Here is a 22,423-nt window from a genome sequence, read left to right as displayed (position 1 = left end):
ATGTGAGAAATCTTGGAGGTAAGATATGATAAGAGTGAAGGTAAATTGGAGTCCTGGCTCTGTATGCCATTTCCTAGCCAAATTATTGGAGTTTCATTTGGGTCCACCTTCCCCTTAACTTTAACAAGCTGGGCAGTGAGTTTTCCTTGGTGTTGGGAAGTGGAGTTACTGAATAATATCATCTGAACTGAAAAGGAACTTTGAGGCTGGAAACGAAGCCGACAACTCCATAAAGAACGATTAAGAAGTTGATTGTGGGTAGAATCAGGTGGACGACCCTAGGAGGCATTCACAGCTGCACTGCATTCCTCCAAAAGGGGTACAGGGGCACTTAAAGGAGCCAAAGCTAAAAATAGAATGACTACTAAAGAGAAGCACGTCCACATTGACAGGAACTGAGGGCTTTTCCTCCACGCACTCTCACCCCAGGGGTCTCGTGACCATTAACCCCCTGTGTCAGCAAAAGGCGTTCTTCCAGTTTTCATGTCAGATGAAGTTTATAGGGAACTAATCTGGCTTGGGTGTATTGCTTGTGAGTAAGCTAAAGCTCAGTCGCACAAAAAAAGGGAGAGGGTAGGACCGCAGGCCTAAGATGGAGCTGACAAAATGGAGCCAGTGTGGTTCAACCACACACTTGACTTGGACCTTGGCTGTGGAGGTCAAGTTCACAGAGGAAGTTTCTGGATTCAGATGGGGAAAGTAAATTCTCCATCTCTCTTAAGGACCGTTTTAATGTTGAGCTTTCAACACTATACAGATGTCAATCAGTGAATCGTAACCTGTTACCACCTGATTTACTGTATTCTTAAGAATGGTGGGATTTTCAAAGTTCGCACAAGATGAAAAACAAGCAGACCAACATTAGCCCCTACCTCCTTCTGTAGGTGGGTTCTAGAGGAAGCTGAGTGGTACAAACTTGGAAAGCCTGGGGCCCCTGACCGTACATTCTTGACTCCGCTTAGCTAAGTGGTGGTTCCATACACACTAGTGCTAAATGCTGCCTGTTGGTCCAGGGGGTACAGCCAAACCTCCCAGGTATTATGGACTTCCAGGTACCAACCTGCAATCAGGGAGTGGGGGGGATCCAGAATGATGACTCTGAACACTGGCTGCACACTGGAATCACTGGGGAGCTTTCAAAAGTACCAACAGCCTCCAGTTCAGAATTTGGGAGTCGGGGTGAGGGGAGGTGGGCCTGGTATTTTTCAAAGTTCCCGTATGATTCCCACGTGAAGTCACAATTAAGAACCACTGATGTAGAAGAATTAGAACCCCAGAGCCTGGCTTCCAGGGCGCTAGAGGTGAAGGTTTCTCTTGCCCTGGTCCCTCCTAATACTGCCTTTCTCTGGTTTTCAGTCATGCCATCAGCTCCGTACTGGGTCCTGGCCACCGACTATGAGAACTACGCCCTCGTGTACTCCTGTACCACAATCATCTGGCTTTTTCACATGGATTATGTTTGGCTCTTGGGAAGAAACCCTTATCTCCCTCCAGAAACAGTGACTTATCTCAAAGATATCCTGACCTCTAATAACATTGACATTGAGAAAATAACTGTCACAGATCAGGTGAACTGCCCCGAGTTCCTATAACCAGGCTCTAAAGGGAGGCTGCATTCGCTCCATGTTCCTTCTTTTGCTTTGCTTTTCCCCTACACCACCCCTCATAAAGACAACCCAAACCACCACAGCAAACTATTACAAATACCAGAAGGGAAATGTGACAGCAGAAGCTAGTGGAGAGGAACTCAAGGCAAGTTGGCCCAAACACTTAGCCATGCACCATCCTGTTACCTTGCAAGCCTGATAATAAACTTGCTGCTGACCTGCTGTGCTCACAGTAGACTACAAATTGGACTAATTATTGGGAGTTTTAAATTCTAAGCTTATGTTTGGAAATCCTTAAGCAGTTATGTTGAAAAAAAAAAAGAAGCACTGAACAGTTTAAAGGTAAAAATCTTGTTTCTAGAAAGGGAAAGCTGATGGCAAAGGCACATACCAGGTGACCTGAATCCAGGTGGCCCCATCCTGCAGTAGGCAGTCCATAGCGGAGAATCATTTGGAGTTTTTGAGTCTCTGACAGGCAGTTTCCTGGAGGCATTTACTTTCTTATCAGGAGGTCTTCAGAGTCAGGTGAAGAATGGGACCATCTTGGGTCTGTGCCAGGAAGAAGAGAATCTATGAGGGTGAAGCTATGGGAATTTTTTTAAGAAAATAATTTTTGGGTCTTTTATTCAACTGATATTTACTGGGACCCAACTGCATTCCAGGCATTGAAAAATACAGAATCCCTCTCCTCCCACAGCAGCTCACAGACTAGGGAGGGAGACTGACAAGTAAAGATACAATTTTAATCCAAGCTGAGGGGTCCATAGGCAGAGGCATGTGGAGGGAGACATGGGAGCTCCGAGAAGGTCTCAACCCCTGCCAGGCATAGGTACCCACAAGGTTGTACAGTCACATCTCAGAGTGTCCCGGCTTCAAGGAGTCAGGAACCACCTGGAGTTTGTTGTTGTTGTTGTTCTTTACATTTTACTATTAAAATCAGAACAATCTCAAAATCATCACCCTGCGATTACTCTTAGGTCACATAATATTTGTAATCCACTAATGTTTTGGGAAATGAATAGAAAATTAAGCCATCTGATTAGCTTTTTGCATTTTCAGCATGAATATAAAATATTTCCTTGAGCACTTGTGACGCTTCACTGCTTTATATTAAAGGTTATAAAAATTCCAAGAAACTTAATATGTATCATTTTCATTTTACTAAATAAATATGACCTCAAAATGTAGCTTGCTATTCGAAACTCCTAAAGGCTGAAAACCATTGGACAAAAAGGCGGTGATGGAGAGGTAGGTATTGAAGAAGAGCCTCTTCCCACAAGCTCGGCCTACTGTTGCATCTGTGTTTTATCACACTGCCCACCCCACCAGAGGGTACCTGGCTCCTCTTCTAAAATACAGTTCTTCCCAAGAGTGTTAAGCTGCTTATCTCTCTCTTAACTCATGGTACAAGACAAGCTATGATTGTGTTCCTCTTAACAGCTGTCTGGTAGCATTTAAAACAATGAACATGGCTACATTTTGCACCTTTACAGTGCAGGTACCAGAGGTGACTGAACCTCAGAAAATGGGGGGAATTCAGAGGATAGCATGGGGGCACCACGTATCTAGAGGAAACGTGCGGAAAAACAACAAAACATCCAGAAGGGAGAGCAAGAGAAGGGAAATGGGAAGTAAATGGCAAAATAGAGACAGTAGTAAATCCCCCTGTGCCTATGTACCCATCATCAGCTCCAACAGTCATCAACATCTCACCAATCTTGCTTCAGCTATCACCCACCCACCCCCAATTTTTTTTCATAGAGTGTTTTGAAGCAAATCCTAAAGAGCACATCCTATTATTTTGCCTGTTAGCTACCTAAGGATAAATCTCTAGCAGGTACAGACATTTCTTAAACAACAACAAAAAATACAAGGTTATGTTTTATATCCTGCAAGTGCTCAGAGAATATAATTTAATCCATGTAATTTAAAGATTATATTATCCAGATGAAAGGGAAGATATATGTAAAAAATGTTCATCACTCGTAGCAGCCCCCAAACTAAAAGGAGCTAAACTAAAACTAAAACAGCAGAGGAATGAGATCATAAATTATGGAACAGCCACTTGTTGTAATGTGGTGTACTCATTAAAATTCATAGTTATGAAGACTACAAGACCACATGGGAGCTGTGCCTGCCTGCCCACACTCACCACTTGTGTGTGGGGGGGGGGGGGGTGGAAAAAGGTGGAGGAGGGGAGGAAGAGGAGGGGTCCCACATGTGGCCTTGCTGCCTGCAGAGATAGAGTCTGGAACATGTGCTCTGCTCACCCAGCCACATCCGATAAGACCAAGGTGTGTCCACCTGCGCTAATGACAGCCAATCCACAGGCTGAACAGAAACCTCTGATTTTTGTGGCCTACCTGGATGAAAAAGATAAATTAGGCCAATCTAATCAGAATCTGACTTTAAGAGATCTAGAGAAAGGATAATTGAAAACGCTGTAAGTCATAACCATAAGGTCGTGTAGTTTGGGGTGGCCATTTTTGGTGATGCACAACTGAAGTTATGAGAGTGCAGAACAGAAATGCAAAGATAAGCCCAGACCCCACCCAAGGTCCCACCAGCAGCTTCAGTAGCTGACTGCTGTCTGTGTCCTAGCGCCAGTTCCTGTGGAGCTTAGCTGTCTTAGGTTCCTGAGTTTGGATTTCTTTAAGATTAGGCTCACACACACACCTACACACACACACTTTTTTTTGAGCTAATGTAACTTGACAGAGTGAATGTTCCTTGCAACCTCAAATAGCCCTAAAACAAAAGTGTTCACTTTTTGAGTGAAAAAAAGAAGGCAACACTGTACCTAAGTTGTACTTGTAGTTCATAAAATGATGGCATAAAATCAAGGACTAAAAGTGAACAGAGAAATGAAAGCAATTAATATGTTAGAATGGTGGAATTACAGAATGATTTATTTTCCTTTTTTATTTTTGCTGTTGGTGTTTGTCGTGTAGGCCCTAAAACTTTAGACCCTAAAACTTCCTCCTAGTTCAGCCTGGCCCTCTAGCAAGTCGAGTGCCAAACCCCAAAGAAACAGGCTTCTTCCAATAATTACCTCAGGCTTTGAGACCTTTCTGGACTCTAATCTTATCACACTGCATTTCCGTTACACCGGAGATGGTGGCTTGATTTGTGAATATAGGACCTGTGATTAAAGCAATCTTTATTTACTACCAACAAGGCCCTCTGTACAATTCTAGGTGGCATGAAGGGAGATAAGTAATTTAGAAAGTTTTTGTTTACACAGTTGTCTAAATGTTGTGTTCTTTTATTTAAAAGTTTCCCCCCAAAGCAATCATTTTCATCTTGATGATTACGAGAAACTATTAACATTTTGAATATTTGTTAAATATGGCCAACTTTTATGCTAAAATCAATATTTTGACTAAATATCAAATATGAGACGAAAATAGGTTCATCAGATCTAAGGTTTTCCAGCAGAGCAAGGTGAACTGAACTAGTTGGGAGTGCTGAGGGGTGATGTGGTGGAAAGCACACTGGGATGGGATCCAAGGACAGTCCCTGCTTCAGTCGACTTAACCGCGTCCTCCAGCATTCCCCTCCCCTCCTGGCTGTTTCCTCACCTTCGCGCGTTATGTCATTAAAAGAACTAGATGAGGTACCTCTAAGACTCTTCTAGGTCAAACATTTATAGGTCTGTGCATTATAGTTTTGTACAAGATTAATTAAGTAAATTTTTTTCTACAAAGGAAGGGATACCTGTACCTTTATAGAGAAAAGAAGCCATAAACTTAAAAGACATAAGCAACTCTTTGAATTGTTTTGTTTCCTAATCCTTATCAATGTATACACACACACACTCACACACAGGTACACACACTTTGTTTTTTAATCAATACGTGTATCTTTTTTCATACTATACATTATTTGGATGTATACATTTTTCCATAGGGATGAACACATACTACTCACATAACATGTTATGTTCTATAAATGCATTGGAAGTATTATATTTAACTTTTCTGAATTTTCCTAGGCTGCTAATTATAATTCAAGTATAAGAATGCCAAACGTAAGTCAACTCTTCAGCCTCTTCAGAGACCCAGGGGAGTGATAGCTCATTGAATTATTTTTTTTAATCTTTTTTTTTTAAATTTATTTATCTTTGGCTGCGTTGGGTCTTTGTTGCTGCACGCAGGCTTTCTCTAGTTGCGGCGAGTGGGGACTACTCTTCGATGCAGTGCGCGGGCTTCTCATTGCGGTGCCTTCTCTTGTTGCAGAGCACAGGCTCTAGGTGCATGGGCTTCAGTAGTTGTGGCACACAGGCTCAGTAGTTGTGGCACACGGGCTTAGTTGCTCCACGGCATGTAAGATCTTCCCAGACCAGGGATCGAACCCATGTCCCCTGCATTGGCAGGAGGATTCTTAACCACTGTGCCACCAGGGAAGTCCCAGTATGATTCTATATATAAAATGGCATATTATTCCAGGATACATACATATGCAATAAAAGTATAATGAAATTCAGAGAATACTAAACACCAAATTCAAGGTTACATCCAGAGGGTGGAGAGAGGGGATTGCAATTGGATACAGTAACATAGGTAGCTTCCATTGCATTGGTAATTATATTAGTTTCCTGTAGCTGCTGTAACAAATTTGTGAGTCTCTTTTAAGATGTTAAATTAAAATGTTTAGAGAGTGACCCCTCCCCCCAAAATTTAGTCTTCAGAGACCTGAAGACTAAAAAACAAAAAAACTTTCAAAAACTGAGTGGATTGGATGCTAACTTCTAGCAGTAGAATTTCAGGCATTGAGGTGAGGACAGGTCAGAGGAGAAAAATTCCAGTCATATTACATAGGCAGTCACCAGCTTCACCTGCTTTTAATCCAAGCCTTCTGTCTCCAACCCTTCCCAGGTCAAAAGAGCTGCCAGTGCTCTGTGAATCTGCTCTGTCCCCAGAAGGTGACAAATGGGCTCAAGAGCTCCCTAGCCAGAATGGGCAGTACTGGAAAAAGCAGGTGCCCACTCCTTTGTCAGCACAGTTCAGCTGTGACTAAGCACATGTTCATTCCTTGCCTGCAGCCTGTTCAGAGCAGGACTGGTGAGGTCAGGGCCTGCACACAGAGTCAGAGGACTCCCTCCCCAAATGAGGGAGTGGTTGGTAATGACCAGGACCAGCCCTACTGTTGGATGCTATGGAAATCTACAAAACTGGGACTGACATCTCTGGCATTCTGCCTAAGGGCATTATGTCAACAAAGTGTTCTGTACATGGGGAACAGTCTATATGGGTCATTTTTGCACCTATGAGTTACTGATATGAACAGCCTCTCTACCTTGGCAAGCTTAGAGGCTAAGGTTGTTGGCATGTCATTTGGCATTCATTTCTCAGCTCAGATGGCATCTCTACAGGCATCTACCTAAAAGTGATTGCCCCAATTACCACCTATCCCATACACTTTTATTTTTTTTATCTAACTTTTTTTTAAATTAATTAATTAATTAATTAATTTTTTTATGGCTGTGTTGGGTCTTCGTTTCTATGCGAGGGCTTTCTCCAGTTGCGGCAAGCGGGGGCCACTCTTCATCGCGGTGCGCGGGCCTCTCACTATTGCGGCCTCTCTTGCTGCGGAGCACAAGCTCCAGACGCGCAGGCTCAGTAATTGTGGCTCACGGACCCAGTTGCTCCGCGGCATGTGGGATCTTCCCAGACCAGGGCTCGAACCCGCGTCCCCTGCATTAGCAGGCAGACTCTCAACCACTGCGCCACCAGGGAAGCCCTCCCATACACTTTTTAAAATTTCTTTCTTACCACTTTTCACAATCTGCAATTATCTTGTTTACTTATTTGCTTATGTATTTATTGTCTATTTGTCCCACTAGAATGTAGGCTTTCTGAAGACAGGAAACTTGTTTTGTTCATTCTTGTGTCCTCAGAGCTTAGGATAATGCCTGACATGTAGCAGACACTTAATAATTTTTTACTGAATGAATGAGTGAATGAACAAATGAATAAATGCCCTAGGGTCCAGAAAGAATCAGTCGTGGAAATGAAAACAATGCAAATAAATGTAAATATCCTATATTCATGTGCTTTGCGACATATTCAACTAAGATTGCCTCCCAATTTGCTATTTCTGCTACGTTCCCACAATTTACCACTGGAATATCATCCCCCTCATATGCATATTCATTCTCCAAATGGAGAAACTGATGCCCAGCAAAGTGAAATGACTTGAACAAAATTATTTGGCTAGTTACAGTGATGACTTGAACTTGGACACTAATTTCTATCAGAGAAGTAATTTACTCATGGGATAATTGGGATTTTTTTACTTCTTCCTGTTCCTTTTCCCCACAGACAACAACAACAAAACACCTCCTATGAGAAAAATGTTTTAGTCTCCATGAGACAAAAAACTATGGTACAAAGTCAGTGTCACATTTGGCAAGTCAATAACCTCTACATAGGAGGCTATAGTCAAGGAATAATTACTAAGGAGGTAATTTTGGCTAGGCTTGGTGATACTCTATGCTATTAGAGACGAGTGAGAGGAGGACATCCTGCTCCCCAGGGCTACCAGACACATGAGATGTCACAAGGAAATCTTGGACTCAGACTTTGGTTATTTTTAGCATTAGGAATATGGTTTCATATGGCTAAGGGGCAACTCTACCAGAAAGCAGGGGACTGACTGACTTTATGAGACCTTCCCAGCATCTAGAGCCATCTGGACAAGGACAGCACAGGAAGCGTGAAGAACAGGAGCTTCAAACGCCCCTCCTCCCATGAAACTCTGCTGCCTCCTTCTGATTTGAGGGACAAATGCTGATTGCATGTACTTAACACGTTGATTGAGAAACTACTAATTTCTTACTAAGTGTGAATGCTTTCTCTGTGTCCAGTTCTCATTGTCCCTTTGTGTGTTATAGAAAGTACACCCCAGCTCATTCATTCCTTCCTTCTTACTTTTTTCTCTTTGAAAATGTCACCCATTCTGAAACCTGTTTTGAATTATGATAGAAAAGTATGACTGTCATTGAAAGGAGAATTTTTTTCATGCACACAAATAAAAGCCCTGAGGTACCATATCTTCTTATAAGTAAGTTCACTGCCAACTGACAGCAAAAGAATTACCACAGTAAAGGGAGACTCTATGAAGATGTGTGCTTTACCAAAGAATAGCCTAACTTAGAGAATCTTTCTTAGCTCTCAAACAAACCTCACCATTAACTGATATTGTTTTTTGTCTTGTTTTGTTTTTTTAATTTTATTTATTTATTTATTTATTTATTTATGGCTGTGTTGGGTCTTCGTTTCTGTGCGAGGGCTTTCTCTAGTTGCGGCAAGTGGGGGCCACTCTTCATCGCGGTGCGCGGGCCTCTCACTATCATAGCCTCTCTTGTTGCGGAGCACAGGCTCCAGATGCGCAGGCTCAGCAATTGTGGCTCACGGGCCAAGTCGCTTCACGGCATGTGGGATCTTCCCAGACCAGGGCTCGAACCCGTGTCCCCTGCATCAGCAGGCAGATTCTCAACCACTGCGCCACCAGGGAAGCCCCTGATATTGTTTATTAATTATGTCTAGTATCGTAACAACCACCTCTACCACCATCTTAAAGAAAGACATCTCCCTTTAAAGTCACAAAGAACAGCCAATGGGTGGCTTGCTGAGAGACAATTTTCAGTACAGAATGATGGTACCCTAAATGCTAAACACAAACAAAAAAAAATCACAAAGCAATTTAAAATGAAGAAAAATTCTTATTTCAGCATAATATAAGAAAACTAAAAGGAAACTCTTCGGGTAGTAGAGCAACTCTGTGAAAACAGAATCCACAGAACATCCCAGAAAACATTATGTTAGGCCACCAAATTCAATACGGTCAAGAAACAATGTGATCGTTTTCTGCCTTAGGGACAAAGACTGGTAACCCACGCAATGTTTTCAGTTCTCTGCTCTGAGGACTGGTTTGACTCATTATTTGAATTATGCCTAAGAATGCCAACAGCTCACATACTCCCTTTGGCAGGAAGGCAGCTCTTCTTGTTCTTGGAATTACTGCCTCCAAAGACAAATCCAATGTGTCAACCCTAAATCATCTCCTTCATTCTTAGCTATTGGTTGGCCAGCCTATCTTTCCCACTAGATGATGAGGGCCTTAGGGCAGGGACGCTGTCATTCATTTTTGTTTCCCTCACTTCCAGTTCAGAGGAGTGAAGTTAATACATGGGTAGGTGTGGAGCCTGCCTCAAAAATCAATCCCCTTGAAAGTATTTTTTATAATTTTATCTGTTCTATTCTTTATTCCTATCTTTTTGGCATTTGAAGAACTTTTTAGAGTATTTTGACATACAAAGCACCTCGGACTTTGTATTTCAAATTAGTTTATGATAGATTTGCAACATTTATGAAGGATGGTGTTGTTAGTTCCCTTGTGGCTGTTATTTTTCTTTTATTTACTATGAATCAAGACCTTAAAATCGCTAAATAATACTCTGGATTCTAAAATGCTAGTTATAAATACGATACATTATAAAAACTAACTTGTACCAAATATTATGGGTGACTGAAAGCAAGTTACTTCAAGAATTTACAATTGGGATCCACCCATAGACAACAGTTTTCAGGGTCTCCATATAATCTCCACATCTCATCTGCAGCAATGCTTCCAGCTGCCTGCAAAGTGCTCCATCCCCACCTCATTCGGGCTTTGCTGCTCAGTCTCCATCATGGGTAACTGCCGACATTACCTGTTTGAAGGGGGTTGCCTTAGAGTCCACATCTAATGTCTGTGTAAATCCAGCAATTCCATCAAAGAAAGCAAAATGAAAACGCCAAAAAGTAGGCAAAAAAAAGCATAAGATACCTCCACAGATGCCACAAGGGCAGTACTGTGGGTACAGTACACTGCTTTTGGAGAACAGATCTGGAGCCTGCTTGAGTTGCTCACAGTCTAGAGAGAAAGATAAACAAGAAAATCAACTGTTGCAATGTAGGATTCAGAGGCCACGAAGGATTAGGAGTTGGAATCCAGGTTAGAATTGGGCACTAGGGCAGCACCAAGGAGGGGCACCTGACCCCAGTCTGAAGAGTCAGGGAAGGTTTCTCTCAGGAGCAAATCCTGATCTGCCTTTGAAGGAACAAGCTGGAGTTAGCCAGAAATAGAAGGGTGAGGAGGCAGCATCCCAGGCAGAAGAAAGACTGTCACATGAGAGAACTCAAAGAATTCAGTAGCAAGTGGGGTCCAGGGTCTATGGAGGAGCAGTGGAATATGAAGCTAGGTAAGTGGCCAAGGTCAGATTACCCACAGCCTTGTAAACCATGACAAGGAGTTCGGATGTCAATTTGAAGGTGAAGGGGAGTGACTGAAGGATTTAAATCTAGGAAATAATTTAACTTGCATTAAAAAAATAAAACCAGAATACCAACTTATTAATTCACAGTGAAAAAAGTCCTTAAAGAGCAGATCAGAGGCTGGAGTCCTCTGGGAGCTAATGCTCTGCCTTCAGTTGGCTGCAGGGGATGCCAGGGTCTGATGAGGAAGGGGTCGGTGAAACTCAGGCAGCAGGCCAAGGCCACCTCATTCATGACACACTGGGCCTACTCAGACACCTTCCACCTACCACCTACTCAGACACCTTCCTCCTGGGAAGGGCACTGTCCTGAGCTGAGTGATGGCTCTGACATCAAAGGAAGATAGAGAGGGACAGGTGAGCTTGAAAGTAGGAACATCCATGAGGTGGCTGTTGTACTAATGTGTGTGATGATGAGGGACTGAACTAAGGCAGTGGGGATGAAGAGGACAAGGCAGATTTAGGAGAGTCTTAGGAGGCAGAATCAGGTGGACTTAGGGACCAACTGGATGTGGGAAGTGATGGGGAAGTAGGAGTCTAAGATAAGTGGTTACGAGGAGCCAAAGAGGGAGAGTAAAGATGTGAAGGCATGTTTGTGTGGGAAGATAATGAGATTCCTGACCTGCTTCCTGCCACACTTTAGGATTATCTCTTGCCACTACTGAGTATAGATCCTTTACACCTGCCAGACTAGGTCACTTGCAGTTTCCCAAAGGTGCCATCCTCTCAGACCTCAGTCCCTTTGTACACATTGCTCCAGATGACATGACACAATCTCACTCTCCTGCTCTACCTGGATGACTCCAACTTACCAGCTCACCAGTTCTGTCCAGCCAGTCTTCTACAGCCCTTCCCTTGCTTTCCTTCCTACCCAGCTGTTATGGGTTGAATTGTGTCCCCGCAAAAGATATGTTGACATCCTAACCATCAGTACCTGTGAATGTGACTTTATTTGAAAATAGGGTCTTTGCATATTTAATCAAATTAAGATGAGGCCATTAGGGTAGACCCTAATCCAATACAACTGCTGTGCTTATAAGAAGAAGAAAATGCTCTGTGAAGATAGAAATACACAGGGAGAACACCACGTGACAACAGAGGCAGAGATTAGAATGATTCAGCGGCCATTAAGGAAGTCTAAGGATCGCCGGCCACCACCAGAAGCTGGGAAGAGCCGAGGAAGGATTCAACCCAGAGTCTTGGAGGGAGCATAGCCCTGCTGACACCTTGATTTCAGACTTCTAGCCTCTAGAACTGTGAGAGAATAAATTTCTGCTGTTTTAAGCTGCTTGGTGGTACTTTGTTACAGCAGCTACAGAAAACTAATATACCAGCCATTTTCATGTGCCCATGTTTCCATACCTATAAATGCTTTACGACCGCTCAGGCATTTACCATCTAGTCTGAGTCTTTGTTTTATATTTATTCTTTAAACTATGAGCTTATCTTTAAGGACAAGAAGCCTTACACATCTTACACATCTCTGTACCTACTGCACACTGGCACAATGAATGCTTAATAATGAATTTTTTTTTTTTTCCCGGCCACGCCGCGCAGCCTGCAGGATCCAAGTTCCCCGACCAGTGACTGAACCCAGGCCCCCTGCAGTGAAAGTGCTGAGTCCTAACCACTGGACCTCCAGGGAATTCCCGAATATTTCTTACATAAGAAAAAAATGAGCCAAAGTTCTTGATGAAATGTAGAGATTGGCAGGAGTTTGCCAGATGGCCACAGCTGGAAAGGGCAGACAGGGATACACAGTAGCTGATATGAGCCTCCAGGAGTTTTTATCTTGGGGTGTGGGTCAGGGTAGGGGGAGTGATGATGAAGGAAGCAGCCTTGAGAGTAAAGGAGAAAGGCCCACCCCTTCCTACCCCCAGGCTCCATGGCACAGGGATGAATTACCAGCCATGATTTGTAAGAGCTGCATGGGAGAGAAAAACCAGAATTCTGCTAAGGTGAGGAATGCAGGCAACATTCTGGGAAGTCATTTGGAGCCTCAGACAGGCTGATACTCAGCATGCGGGCCATCACAACAGTCCCACTTGGTAAGCAACCACTCTCCTGAGCCTCTAGAGTGCTCCCCATCACTTGGCCGTCCTTGGGCCCCCCAGTGAGCCCAGAAACTAAAGGAGGAACACTCGGTACTGCAGAGGCCTCCATGAATTATATGAACCTGCACCTGCATCATGGTTATTTTTCTGACTGTTTGGAGCTAGCCCACACCGTTTTGGTTATCGAATATTCTGAGCAGTTTGTTTGTGAGGAATGGAGGCTGGAGTGCCAGCAGAAAGGGTTGAGGAGGAAAATGAGCACTAAGATGCCTGAAGATGACAGTGGCGAAAGAGGTTACATGTCCAGGGAGGCTGAGGGTGACAGGGCTGGGGGCCTAATGAGCAGAACTGGCCTTGGGTGTGAAACGGCTGGTCCACGGTACCATTTGAACTCTCTGAAAGCTGCCTGAACTAGGAGAGAAGCATGGCTAGCCTACTTGGCTCCTGGAAGCAGCTGTCCCAGAAGAAAGGCCTTGGCCAGGTCCCAGAGCCTGGAAAGATTGAAATGGAGTTTGATGCCTGAGCCGGGGAGGTGGGGGCAAAAGACATTTATGCTAAATTCCACTTAGAGTTATTGACTTAAGTCAATTAGCATTGACAACTTTATTATATTCTTATCCTTCAAGAAGTATAATCTCGTATTTAATAAGTATGCTAACGTGATTAACCAGAAGACTTTACTCCTGCCCACTCTGTATAAATTTTCTTTATTTCTATGTCCCTCTATGGAAGGAGAAGAAACATGAAACAAAAGCAGTGAACGTGTTTATGTGTTCTCTTTGAAAGAGTTGGAGGGAGTTTATCCTGCAGCCTTAATTCATTGTTTCCCATTTAGAGGGGATTTAGCAAGATCAAAGTGAGTTTCAGCTATAGTCACCCAGAAAGGTCCACAATCCTGCACTGCAGCCATTTTAGCACAGAATCAAATATGCTTCTGGACTCTCCTCTGAGATGTGGCAAATACAACTCATTGCCTTTGACAAGCACAGCTGAGCAGTGTATTTAAGAATGCTGGAGCATTAGGGGTACAGTGGACCTTCATAAAATTAAGATAAAATTAATGTTTACTAAGGGCCTATCTTGGACACAGTTGGGTTTCCAAGTAGGTAAACCATTAATGACAGGCAATTAGAAAGAACATTCTAGTTAGTTACCTACAATACAACAGTATAGGTGCCACAGTTAAAAAAAAATTCTAGGGATGGACTTCCCTGGTGGTCCAGTGGTTAAGACTCCGTGCTCCCAGTGCAGAGGGCATGGGTTTGATCCCTGGAGGGGATTAGATCCCACATGCCACGTGGTGCAGCCGAAAAAGAAAAAAAATTCTAGGGACAAAGCTAGTACACATTTTGGCTTCATTTTTAGTTCAATTCAGTTCAAGATGCTGGCTAGAAAACCCCACATATGAGGAAATGTGAGGAGCAAATTCCTTCGTGCCCTAGAATGCTCTTGATAGGAGCTATAAAAAAAGATTATTGGAAACCTTCAGCATTTCCTGCTTTATGTTTCACAGATGAGAATGTTTGCCCTGAAACCACCCACCTACGCAGCCATTGGTTTCCCAGGCGTGAGCTTTTCTCGCAGTCTCCCCTCCCCCGCTTTCCCCTGACTGCCAGCCCAGGAGGGAGAAAACAGCTAGGCACCAGTTGCTCCTGTGAGAGCTTTGTGGTTCCTAGAGGGGAACCTGCCTTAGCCACAGGAGAACACAGAGGGTCTGGAATCCCATCTAGAGCACAGGCCCACTTCATAAGAATGCCTGATGATGCAGATAGGAAGACATACCTTCGTGAAAACAGCAACGCTGCTCTCACAGAGCACAGACCCAAACGCAGAGAGAACTAATTAAAACTGGATGTGTGTGTGTGTGTGTGTGAGAGAGAGAGAGAGAACAAAGAATTTTTTTTAGAAAGGGTTCTGAACCTAAAATGTAAAAAGAATAGCTGCCATAGTTCAATTTATGAAACCAAGCAATCGGTGGCACCTAGAAAAGGGCCCAGCACATAACAAGTCCAAGTCCTCGATAAAGATTTTTGACAGACTGTGTTGACAGACAACCACTCCCCCACCTTTAATGCCTTCTCTGCCTTATTCAGCAGGCTTTCTTATCTCTACTATTTCCTTTCCAGCATTATAGCTGGTTAATAACTCACTCTGCCGTGTAGGACAAGATATGTAATCAGATAGTTTTCCAAGAAATTGATGTTGTTAAGGGAACCATTGTTTGATTGGGGAAGAATTTCAGAAGCGTTTATTCATTTATTCACTGATTCGACCAACACTCATCAGGTGCTTCTCATGGACAGACACTGCATTCGTTGTTATACTGCTGGGAAGCTGAGGGGAGAAATGCACCTGCTCCCAAAGAGGCCACCGTGAGAGAGACAGACAGACACTTAGAGAATTATGATACCACGAGATAGAGGGATGCAAACAGTTCCTCAGGATCCCGACGGAGGCAAAGACTAACTCTGCCTGAGTGGAGTGGGAAGGAGGTGACCTTTGAACTGGGATGATTCCAGGGCAAGAATGGAGGACAGCATTTCACACAAACTAGTAGAGCATGAAAAAGTGAAGGATCACGGGGTGCTCTGGTTACAGAACCACATTTGTTTTGCCTGACGTGCAGCAAGCCCAAACACTGAGACGATGAGGTTTGCAGCAGAGAGGGTTTATTCACAAGGCAGCCAAGAGAGGGGAACAAGTCTCAAATCCGCCTACCAAATGCTTGGGGCTCAGGGCATTTATGGCATAAAACAGCAAGGTGTCTTGAGGTGTCAGGAGCGTGGGGGAAGGTGATTGGGAAGAGGTGTGGTAACCGTCATTCCGTGCAGGTGTAAATAAGCTATGGGCCTCTGCGCATTCAAAAATGGAGGCACTTAGCATCATTTGAGGGCGGGGTTTTTTGGCCCTGTGACGTCAAAAGGTCACCGAGTGGACACTCGCTCATGTCCGGTTGGAGGGTCAGTGGTCCTATCCAGTCTCAACCAGCTCAGCTCCAACTAGACACAGCTGACTCCAGGTTCCTGGAAAACAGCTCTAGCAAACACCTTATTGCTTAGGCTACATGCTGCGTGGAGGACACACCAGTCTTAGAACAACCTTGATTAGTGAAGGCAGGGGAAATGGATTTGACTCATTGCCCACGGTTTCTTTCTGGCACCTTGAGAATGGTAATAAGATTGGTCTGAAGAACATGGGGAGAAAGAAAGTGGATGTGAAAAGACAGGGAGCCTAGAAAAACAGACAGGGCTAGATTGTGAAGGCCCAAGGAGTTTGGACTTTATTCTATGCAATAAGCAGTCACTGAAGGCTGAGGTCCTTGAGTAAAAAACGAAAGTGGGGTAAGGATCTAATCAATTGTTTGCTCCATGCCAAAAGCAGAGTTGATTTTATAAATTACATTTCATTACATAACACAATTTATTTTTTTTAGTTTGAGAGCAGTATGAAGATGATAGACAGTAAGGAAAAATGGAGATTGGTCGCTAGATCAATCTAGAACTGTTACAAGAGTCAAATAAAAATAAGGTTACATAGTTGAGAAATATCAAAGTAGAACAAACGCAAGTGAGCATAAATACAGTTTTTAAAATAAGAAGTCTTCCCATTATAAACAATGACTATAGGCTTCAAAATATATTTAGGATTTTCCATGAAGTATTTATACCAACATCACATGTATTCTGAATCAAAGTCTATACTCCTTATTCCATTATGAGTTCACAGAATAATAAAATGCAATAGAATCTGGCAATATGGACTTCCCTGGTGGCGCAGTTGTTAAGAATCCGCCTGCCAATGCAGGGGACAAGGGTTCGAGCCCTGGTCCAGGAGAATCCCACATGCCGCGGAGCAACTAAGCCTGCGAGCCACAACTACTGAGCCCGCATGCCACAGCTACTGAAGCCCGCTCGCCTAGGGCCCATGCTCTGCAACAAGAGAAGCCACCGCAATGAGAAGCCCACGCACCGCAACAAAGAGTATCCCCTGCTCACCACAACTAGAGAAAGCCTGAGCGCAGCAACGAAGACCCAATGCAGCCAAAAATAAAATAAAAAATAAAAAATAAAAAATAAAAAAGTCATTAGATGTCAAAGTGAAAAAAAAACAAACAAAAAAAAGAATCTGGAAATATTAGCACAATGAAATTAAAATATGTGTCATTGCTTGCTTACTACTTGCAGTAATTTACAAACCAGACTCAATGACACTTACGGAAAATTTACAGTCACAAAAAGTTGAGAGATTTCTGGCAGGCCCAAGATAAATTTGTAGCTTAGCCAAGAAATAATTCACATTTCCTACTTACCATTCCAAGGCTCTTCACACTTCTTATCCTGCCTTCTTTTTTCTTTCCATTTTTTTGTCTTATAGGTTTTGAAAAAAGTAAGTACTTCTCTAGATTTCCTCAATTTAACTGGTTTTTAATGGGTCAGGAAACATCTAGGAACTAATGAAACCTTTGTACACTTGACAGGTGTACCTATGCTGTGTGGGTCTTCTCCGAAAAGTATTTTGGCGGTATTTGATGGTGAGGGTAAGGAATCCTTTTGGTAGGTATCTTTGAAGAGAAGAGAAACAGTGGAGAGTTGCAAATCAAAGTCATTTTTTAAGCAAAAAATGATTAATATTTGTCCTTGGCTTTCTCTCCCTCTTTTGAATACTTTTGTATTTTTGTTTAAATAATCTTGCCCCTGCTACCATGAATTTTTCCATGCACTATAAAATCTGTGATTTTTCTTGTCCCATGGAGGGATTACCTGAAAAGGAAAAGAACAATAGCTATTCTTGACAAGCAAAGAGCTGCTGCTGACTCAGTGGTCATTAAGTCCCAACCCTTGGGTATTTCTCCAGAGGTTAGGGGTGGGTACTATCGCTTCTCTGCTCAGTGAGCCCTGGCTGATGACTTAGACAGGTCAGTCACAGAAGCCATTTCTAGCTTTGGAATTCTGTTTTTGGTGAGAAACCAAGTAGTGTTGGCCTCAGTTGCCTACTCCAATGAGAGCCAACTGTACCTGTAAGCAGGTACATTCAACTTGTCTCCTCTCTTCCTCTCTACACATAGCATTGAATCAGGCAACCATGATGAAGTCTTCAAAAGGAGAGCAGAAATATTGGTAATTGTCAGATAGTTCTTAAACATGTATATACATATTTTTAAAATTAATTTATTAATTAATTTATTTTTATTTTTGGCTGCGTTGGGTCTTCATTGCTGCACACGGGCATTCTCTAGTTGCGGCGAGCAGGGGCTACTCTTCGTTGCAGTGCGCGGGTTTCTCACTGTGGTGGCTTCTCTTCTTGCGGAGCACAGGCTCTAGGCATGCGGGCTTCAGTAGCTGTGGCACATGGGCTCAGCAGTTGTGGCTCACGGGCTCTAGAGTACAGGCTCAGTAGTTGTGGCACACGGGCTTAGGTGCTCTGCAGCATGTGGGATCTTCCCGGACCAGGGATCGAACCCATGTCCCCTGCATTGGCAGGCGGATTCTTAACCACTGCACCACCAGGGAAGTCCCTAACATGTATATATTTTAAATACATGATTTGCCTTGATCTCAATAGCTACCTCCGGAAACTGAAACAAGAATGGAAGATTCCATCCACAATCCATCTCTTGGCAGCCAAACCCTCAACACACAGGAAACGTAACACGAATACAGCCAAATTCAGTGCCTGGGCTATTTGGTCCAGATGAATTCCTACAAAAGAGTATCTCAGTTAGAGGCATAGAAGGAGAGCTCTGTTTAGAAGCATTTGGAAATTTTCTTTGGGCTACACTAAGGAGTAAAGTGGTTCAATTATTCTAAAATATAAAGAAAAGCTGTAATGGCACTCATAATCTTGCAGTCAAACTAATGTCTCATTAATATTTTTACACACTAAGAAAGTCCTCTTCATCTGCATTCACTTTTAGTGGTGTTTGGAGTGGAAAAAATAATACAAGAGGCAACAGTTTGACTTTTGATGATAGAAATTTTTTTTTCAAGATTCTCCAGAGAACTCTTTACCACTCCCTGTTCCAATGCTTTTTATTTTATTAACTGTAATAAAACACATTATGTCATACTGTGCTAGCCCTTTTCATTAGTGTCTCAAAGCAAGACAGTGCTTAATTTAGAGCCTAGTCATGGTTAGGTCCAGGGAGATGACTGCTGGGCCCAAGCAGGAACCAAGCAAATCTGCCCAATAATTTACATCATGAAGGGAAGTTTTGTGTATTCCCTTGAGAACAGGATTATCACCGCTGAGTTGGGCTCCTGCTGACAGGGCAGAAGAGGCAGTACAGGTGTTGGAAACTTGGATGGAAAGAACTCAGGAAGGGAGGTGGCCATCCAGCTTCCCCTCACTGAGAACCCTCTCTCTTCTCCGGGGCTGGGCAGGGGCTTCAGGGTGTGACGTCAGATCCACTGGGCAGTGGAAGACCTGTGGCTAGGAACAGAGGTGGGGCCAGGACAGGGAGGTGCCAAGGGGGGCTGTGGACGCCTCTGCCTGGGGAGATCCCTGGGGAACACATGCAGCTCTGACAAGCAAAGTTGTTGCCCTCCTGCCCTTCCTGCTCACTGCCCCCTCCATTGTCTCCATTCAGCAATCATTCCTTTACTGAGGCCCTGTTGCATGCCAGGAACTCAGCTACAGGCTGGGGGCCAGGCAATAAAAGCAGAATAGTTTTCAGGAACCCTACAGTCGTTCCTGAGGAGCAGAGTTCTAAGGCAATGAACTGATTGTTGCTCTTCAAGGTACAGAGCCTGTATTAAGGGAGATGAGAGGACTTCCCTGGTGGTGCAGTGGTTAAGAATTCACCTGGGGGCTTCCCTGGTGGCGCAGCGGTTAAGAATCCACCTGCTAATGCAGGGGACACGGGTTCGAGCCCTGGTCCGGGAAGATCCCACATGCCGCTGAGCACCTAAGCCCGTGCACCACAACTACTGAGCCTGCGCTCTAGAGTCTGTGAGCCACAACTACTGAGCCTGTGTGCCACAACTACTGAAGCCCATGCACCTAGAGCCCGTGCTCCGCAACAAGAGAAGCCACCTCAATGAGAAGCCTGCGCACCACGACAAAGAGTAGCCCCCGCTTGCCGCAACCAGAGAAAAGCCCATGTGCAGCAACGAAGACCCAACGCAGCCACAAATAAAAATAAAATAAAATAAAATAAAGTAAATTTATTAAAAAAAAAAAAAAAAAGAATCCACCTGCCAATGCAGGGGACACAGGTTCAAGTCCTGGTCCGTGAAGATCCCACATGTCACGGAGCAACTAAGCCAGTGCGCCACAACTACTGAGCCTGTGCTCTAGAGCCCGCGAACCACAGCTACTGAAGCCCGTGCGCCTAGAGTCCGAGGTCTGCAACAAGAGAAGCCACCGCAATGAGAAGCCCGCGCACGGCAACGAGGACTAGCCCCCACTAGCCGCAACTAGAGAAAGCCCGCGCGCAGCAACGAAGACCCAACGCAGCCAAAAATAAATAAATAAATAATTTTAAAAATTTTTAAAAAAAAAGGGAGATGGGATTTGGGGCCCAGGACTAGGAGACTTGAGTGAGATCACTGCCATTGGGGTATGATAAAGTACCTCCACCTTCTCTCCTCTCATCCCTTACACCGGTGGCCAGATGTTGCTGGGAACCGGGAGGCAGATCAATTTAAGGAAGAACTTTCTGACTCAGAGCTGTCCAAAGATAAAATGAGCTGTGTTGAGGGGTGGCGAGCTCCCGGCCACTGGGATTGTTGGAGAAGAGGCTGGATAGCTACCTGGTGGGACTGACAAGGTCCCTTCCAGACCTAGTAGTACATGAATCCACAGGGGTCTGGTAAGCTGGCAGTGGCAATTCTGGATGAACTAGTCTGTCTGCTCTGCTCTGACCTGTCATGAAGATAATGAGGAGGACTGATCAAGGAAAGGGTGATGGGAAAGAGCCTGGTGATGAGGGAGTTGGGGACTAAGGGTAGGAGCGGGAGGGGAGGGGTATATACAGCTGCCATAACAAAGTACCACAAACTGGGTGGTTTTAAACAACAGAAATTTAATATCTCACAGTCTGGAGACTAAAAGTCCAAAATCAAAATGTCAGCAGGGTTGGTTCCTTCTGAGAGATCGAAAGGAGAGTCTTCTCCATGTTTCTGCCAGCTTTGGGTAGCCCCAGGTGGTCCTTGGCTTGTAGATGCATCACTCCAGTCCTCTGTCTTCACATGGCCTTCTGCTTATAAGGACACCAGTTATATTGGGTTAGGGGCCTACCCTACTCCAGTACAACCGCATATTAATTTGACAAATTAGATCTGCAATGACTCTATTTCCAAATAAGGTTACATTCTAAGGTATTGGAAGTTAGGGCTTCAATATAACTTAGGGGGACATAATTCAACCCATAACAGGAGGCAACTTGCTTAATTCCTGAGCCCTCCACTTTTCCCACCTGTACAACTCCAGTGGTGGCGCTGCATGGAGAGAGGCTGGGTGGCTGGAGTGGACACCACCCCCTCTGTTGACCTGAGCTTGACTTTAGATACAGCCTAGCTCCCAGAGTGTTCCCAGGGCTTCAAACTCCTGCCCTTCCCTAGAACCCACTTCTCCTCACGACGGCCACAGCACCCACCACCGGGACACACATGTATCCTGGCACCTTAGAGCCTCAAGGTCTCTTCTCTCTCAACAAGGTTCTCCCGGCTATCTTTCATTCACACCCAGGCAGAGATAACGTGCGGAGAGTGTGTGCCGGAGGGTTTTGTTTTTTGTTTTTCTCTTTTGGGACTCATCTTACAAAGACCTAGACAGTTCCCTAGGCTTTTGGCCTGTTTCACCCAGTGTTGGAGAGCTGGTTACACTAAGTGAGTTCCCAAGATCTGGGGGGAGAAAGATTATAAACTACAATTCTAGGAACGTCTGCCAGCGATACCTTCCATGAGATTACCAACACAGAGGCAGAATGTGGTAAAATGGGGAAACATCAGACTAGAAGCAGAAGTCTGAACTTCTATGACCACACACTACGGATGGGCCGTGTGACAGTGGTGGTCCCGTCACTTCTCCTCTCTTTCTGCTTTTCCAATGGTAAAAATAAGACTATTTTAATGCTGATGTTCTATGATTTCATAAAAGTCAATATTCTATGATCTCACAATAGGTCTCTAAGGACCATTCCAATGCTGATATTTCATGATTTTATAATGGAGAGTTAAGCTTTTTATGCTGGTTAAATGGAAGGAAAGAGGAGACATACTTCATTTCTCTGAAAGTCAGTTAAAATCTTTGGGGAATGATGTCACCTTCGAGCTTCAATTTTCATATCTATAAAATACAGAAATAACAATATGAACCTCATGAAGTGGTGGGAGCGAGAGTGCTTGGAGAGGTGTACAGCTCGGTACAGAGTCCAGCCGGAAACCTCTCCGAAGGTTTCCTCACCCAGAGGCCCAGCCACGGCACGCGAGAGCTCACCGAGA

General features: G+C 44.0%; 1 protein-coding gene and 1 long non-coding RNA gene across 6 annotated transcripts in view; one reads left to right on the top strand and one right to left on the bottom strand.

Annotated features, from left to right (window-relative positions):
• APOD (apolipoprotein D) overlaps positions 1 to 2,560 on the top strand; it is a 65,887-nt gene extending 63,327 nt beyond the window's left edge. For all 5 annotated transcript variants that reach the window (XM_059920812.1, XM_059920810.1, XM_059920808.1 and 2 more), the window contains exon 6: positions 1,357 to 2,560. In XM_059920812.1, coding sequence (XP_059776795.1) covers positions 1,357 to 1,592 — 236 coding nt within the window. In that variant the 3' untranslated portion in view covers positions 1,593 to 2,560. The remainder of the gene's footprint in view (positions 1 to 1,356) is intronic.
• Positions 2,561 to 20,986: 18,426 nt separating this feature from the next.
• LOC132364742 (uncharacterized) lies at positions 20,987 to 22,409 on the bottom strand. Its single transcript, XR_009502899.1, has 2 exons — positions 22,298 to 22,409; positions 20,987 to 21,177 (listed from the first exon to the last, which is right to left on the bottom strand). It is a non-coding gene; the product is annotated as an uncharacterized LOC132364742 (long non-coding RNA).
• Positions 22,410 to 22,423: the final 14 nt, after the last annotated feature.

This window comes from Balaenoptera ricei, chromosome 4 (assembly GCF_028023285.1).
Source record: "Balaenoptera ricei isolate mBalRic1 chromosome 4, mBalRic1.hap2, whole genome shotgun sequence".
NCBI classification, from domain to species: domain Eukaryota; kingdom Metazoa; phylum Chordata; class Mammalia; order Artiodactyla; family Balaenopteridae; genus Balaenoptera; species Balaenoptera ricei.
The sequence above is the reverse complement of the archived record's forward strand: the minus strand, read 5'-3'. Positions and strand labels throughout refer to the sequence as shown.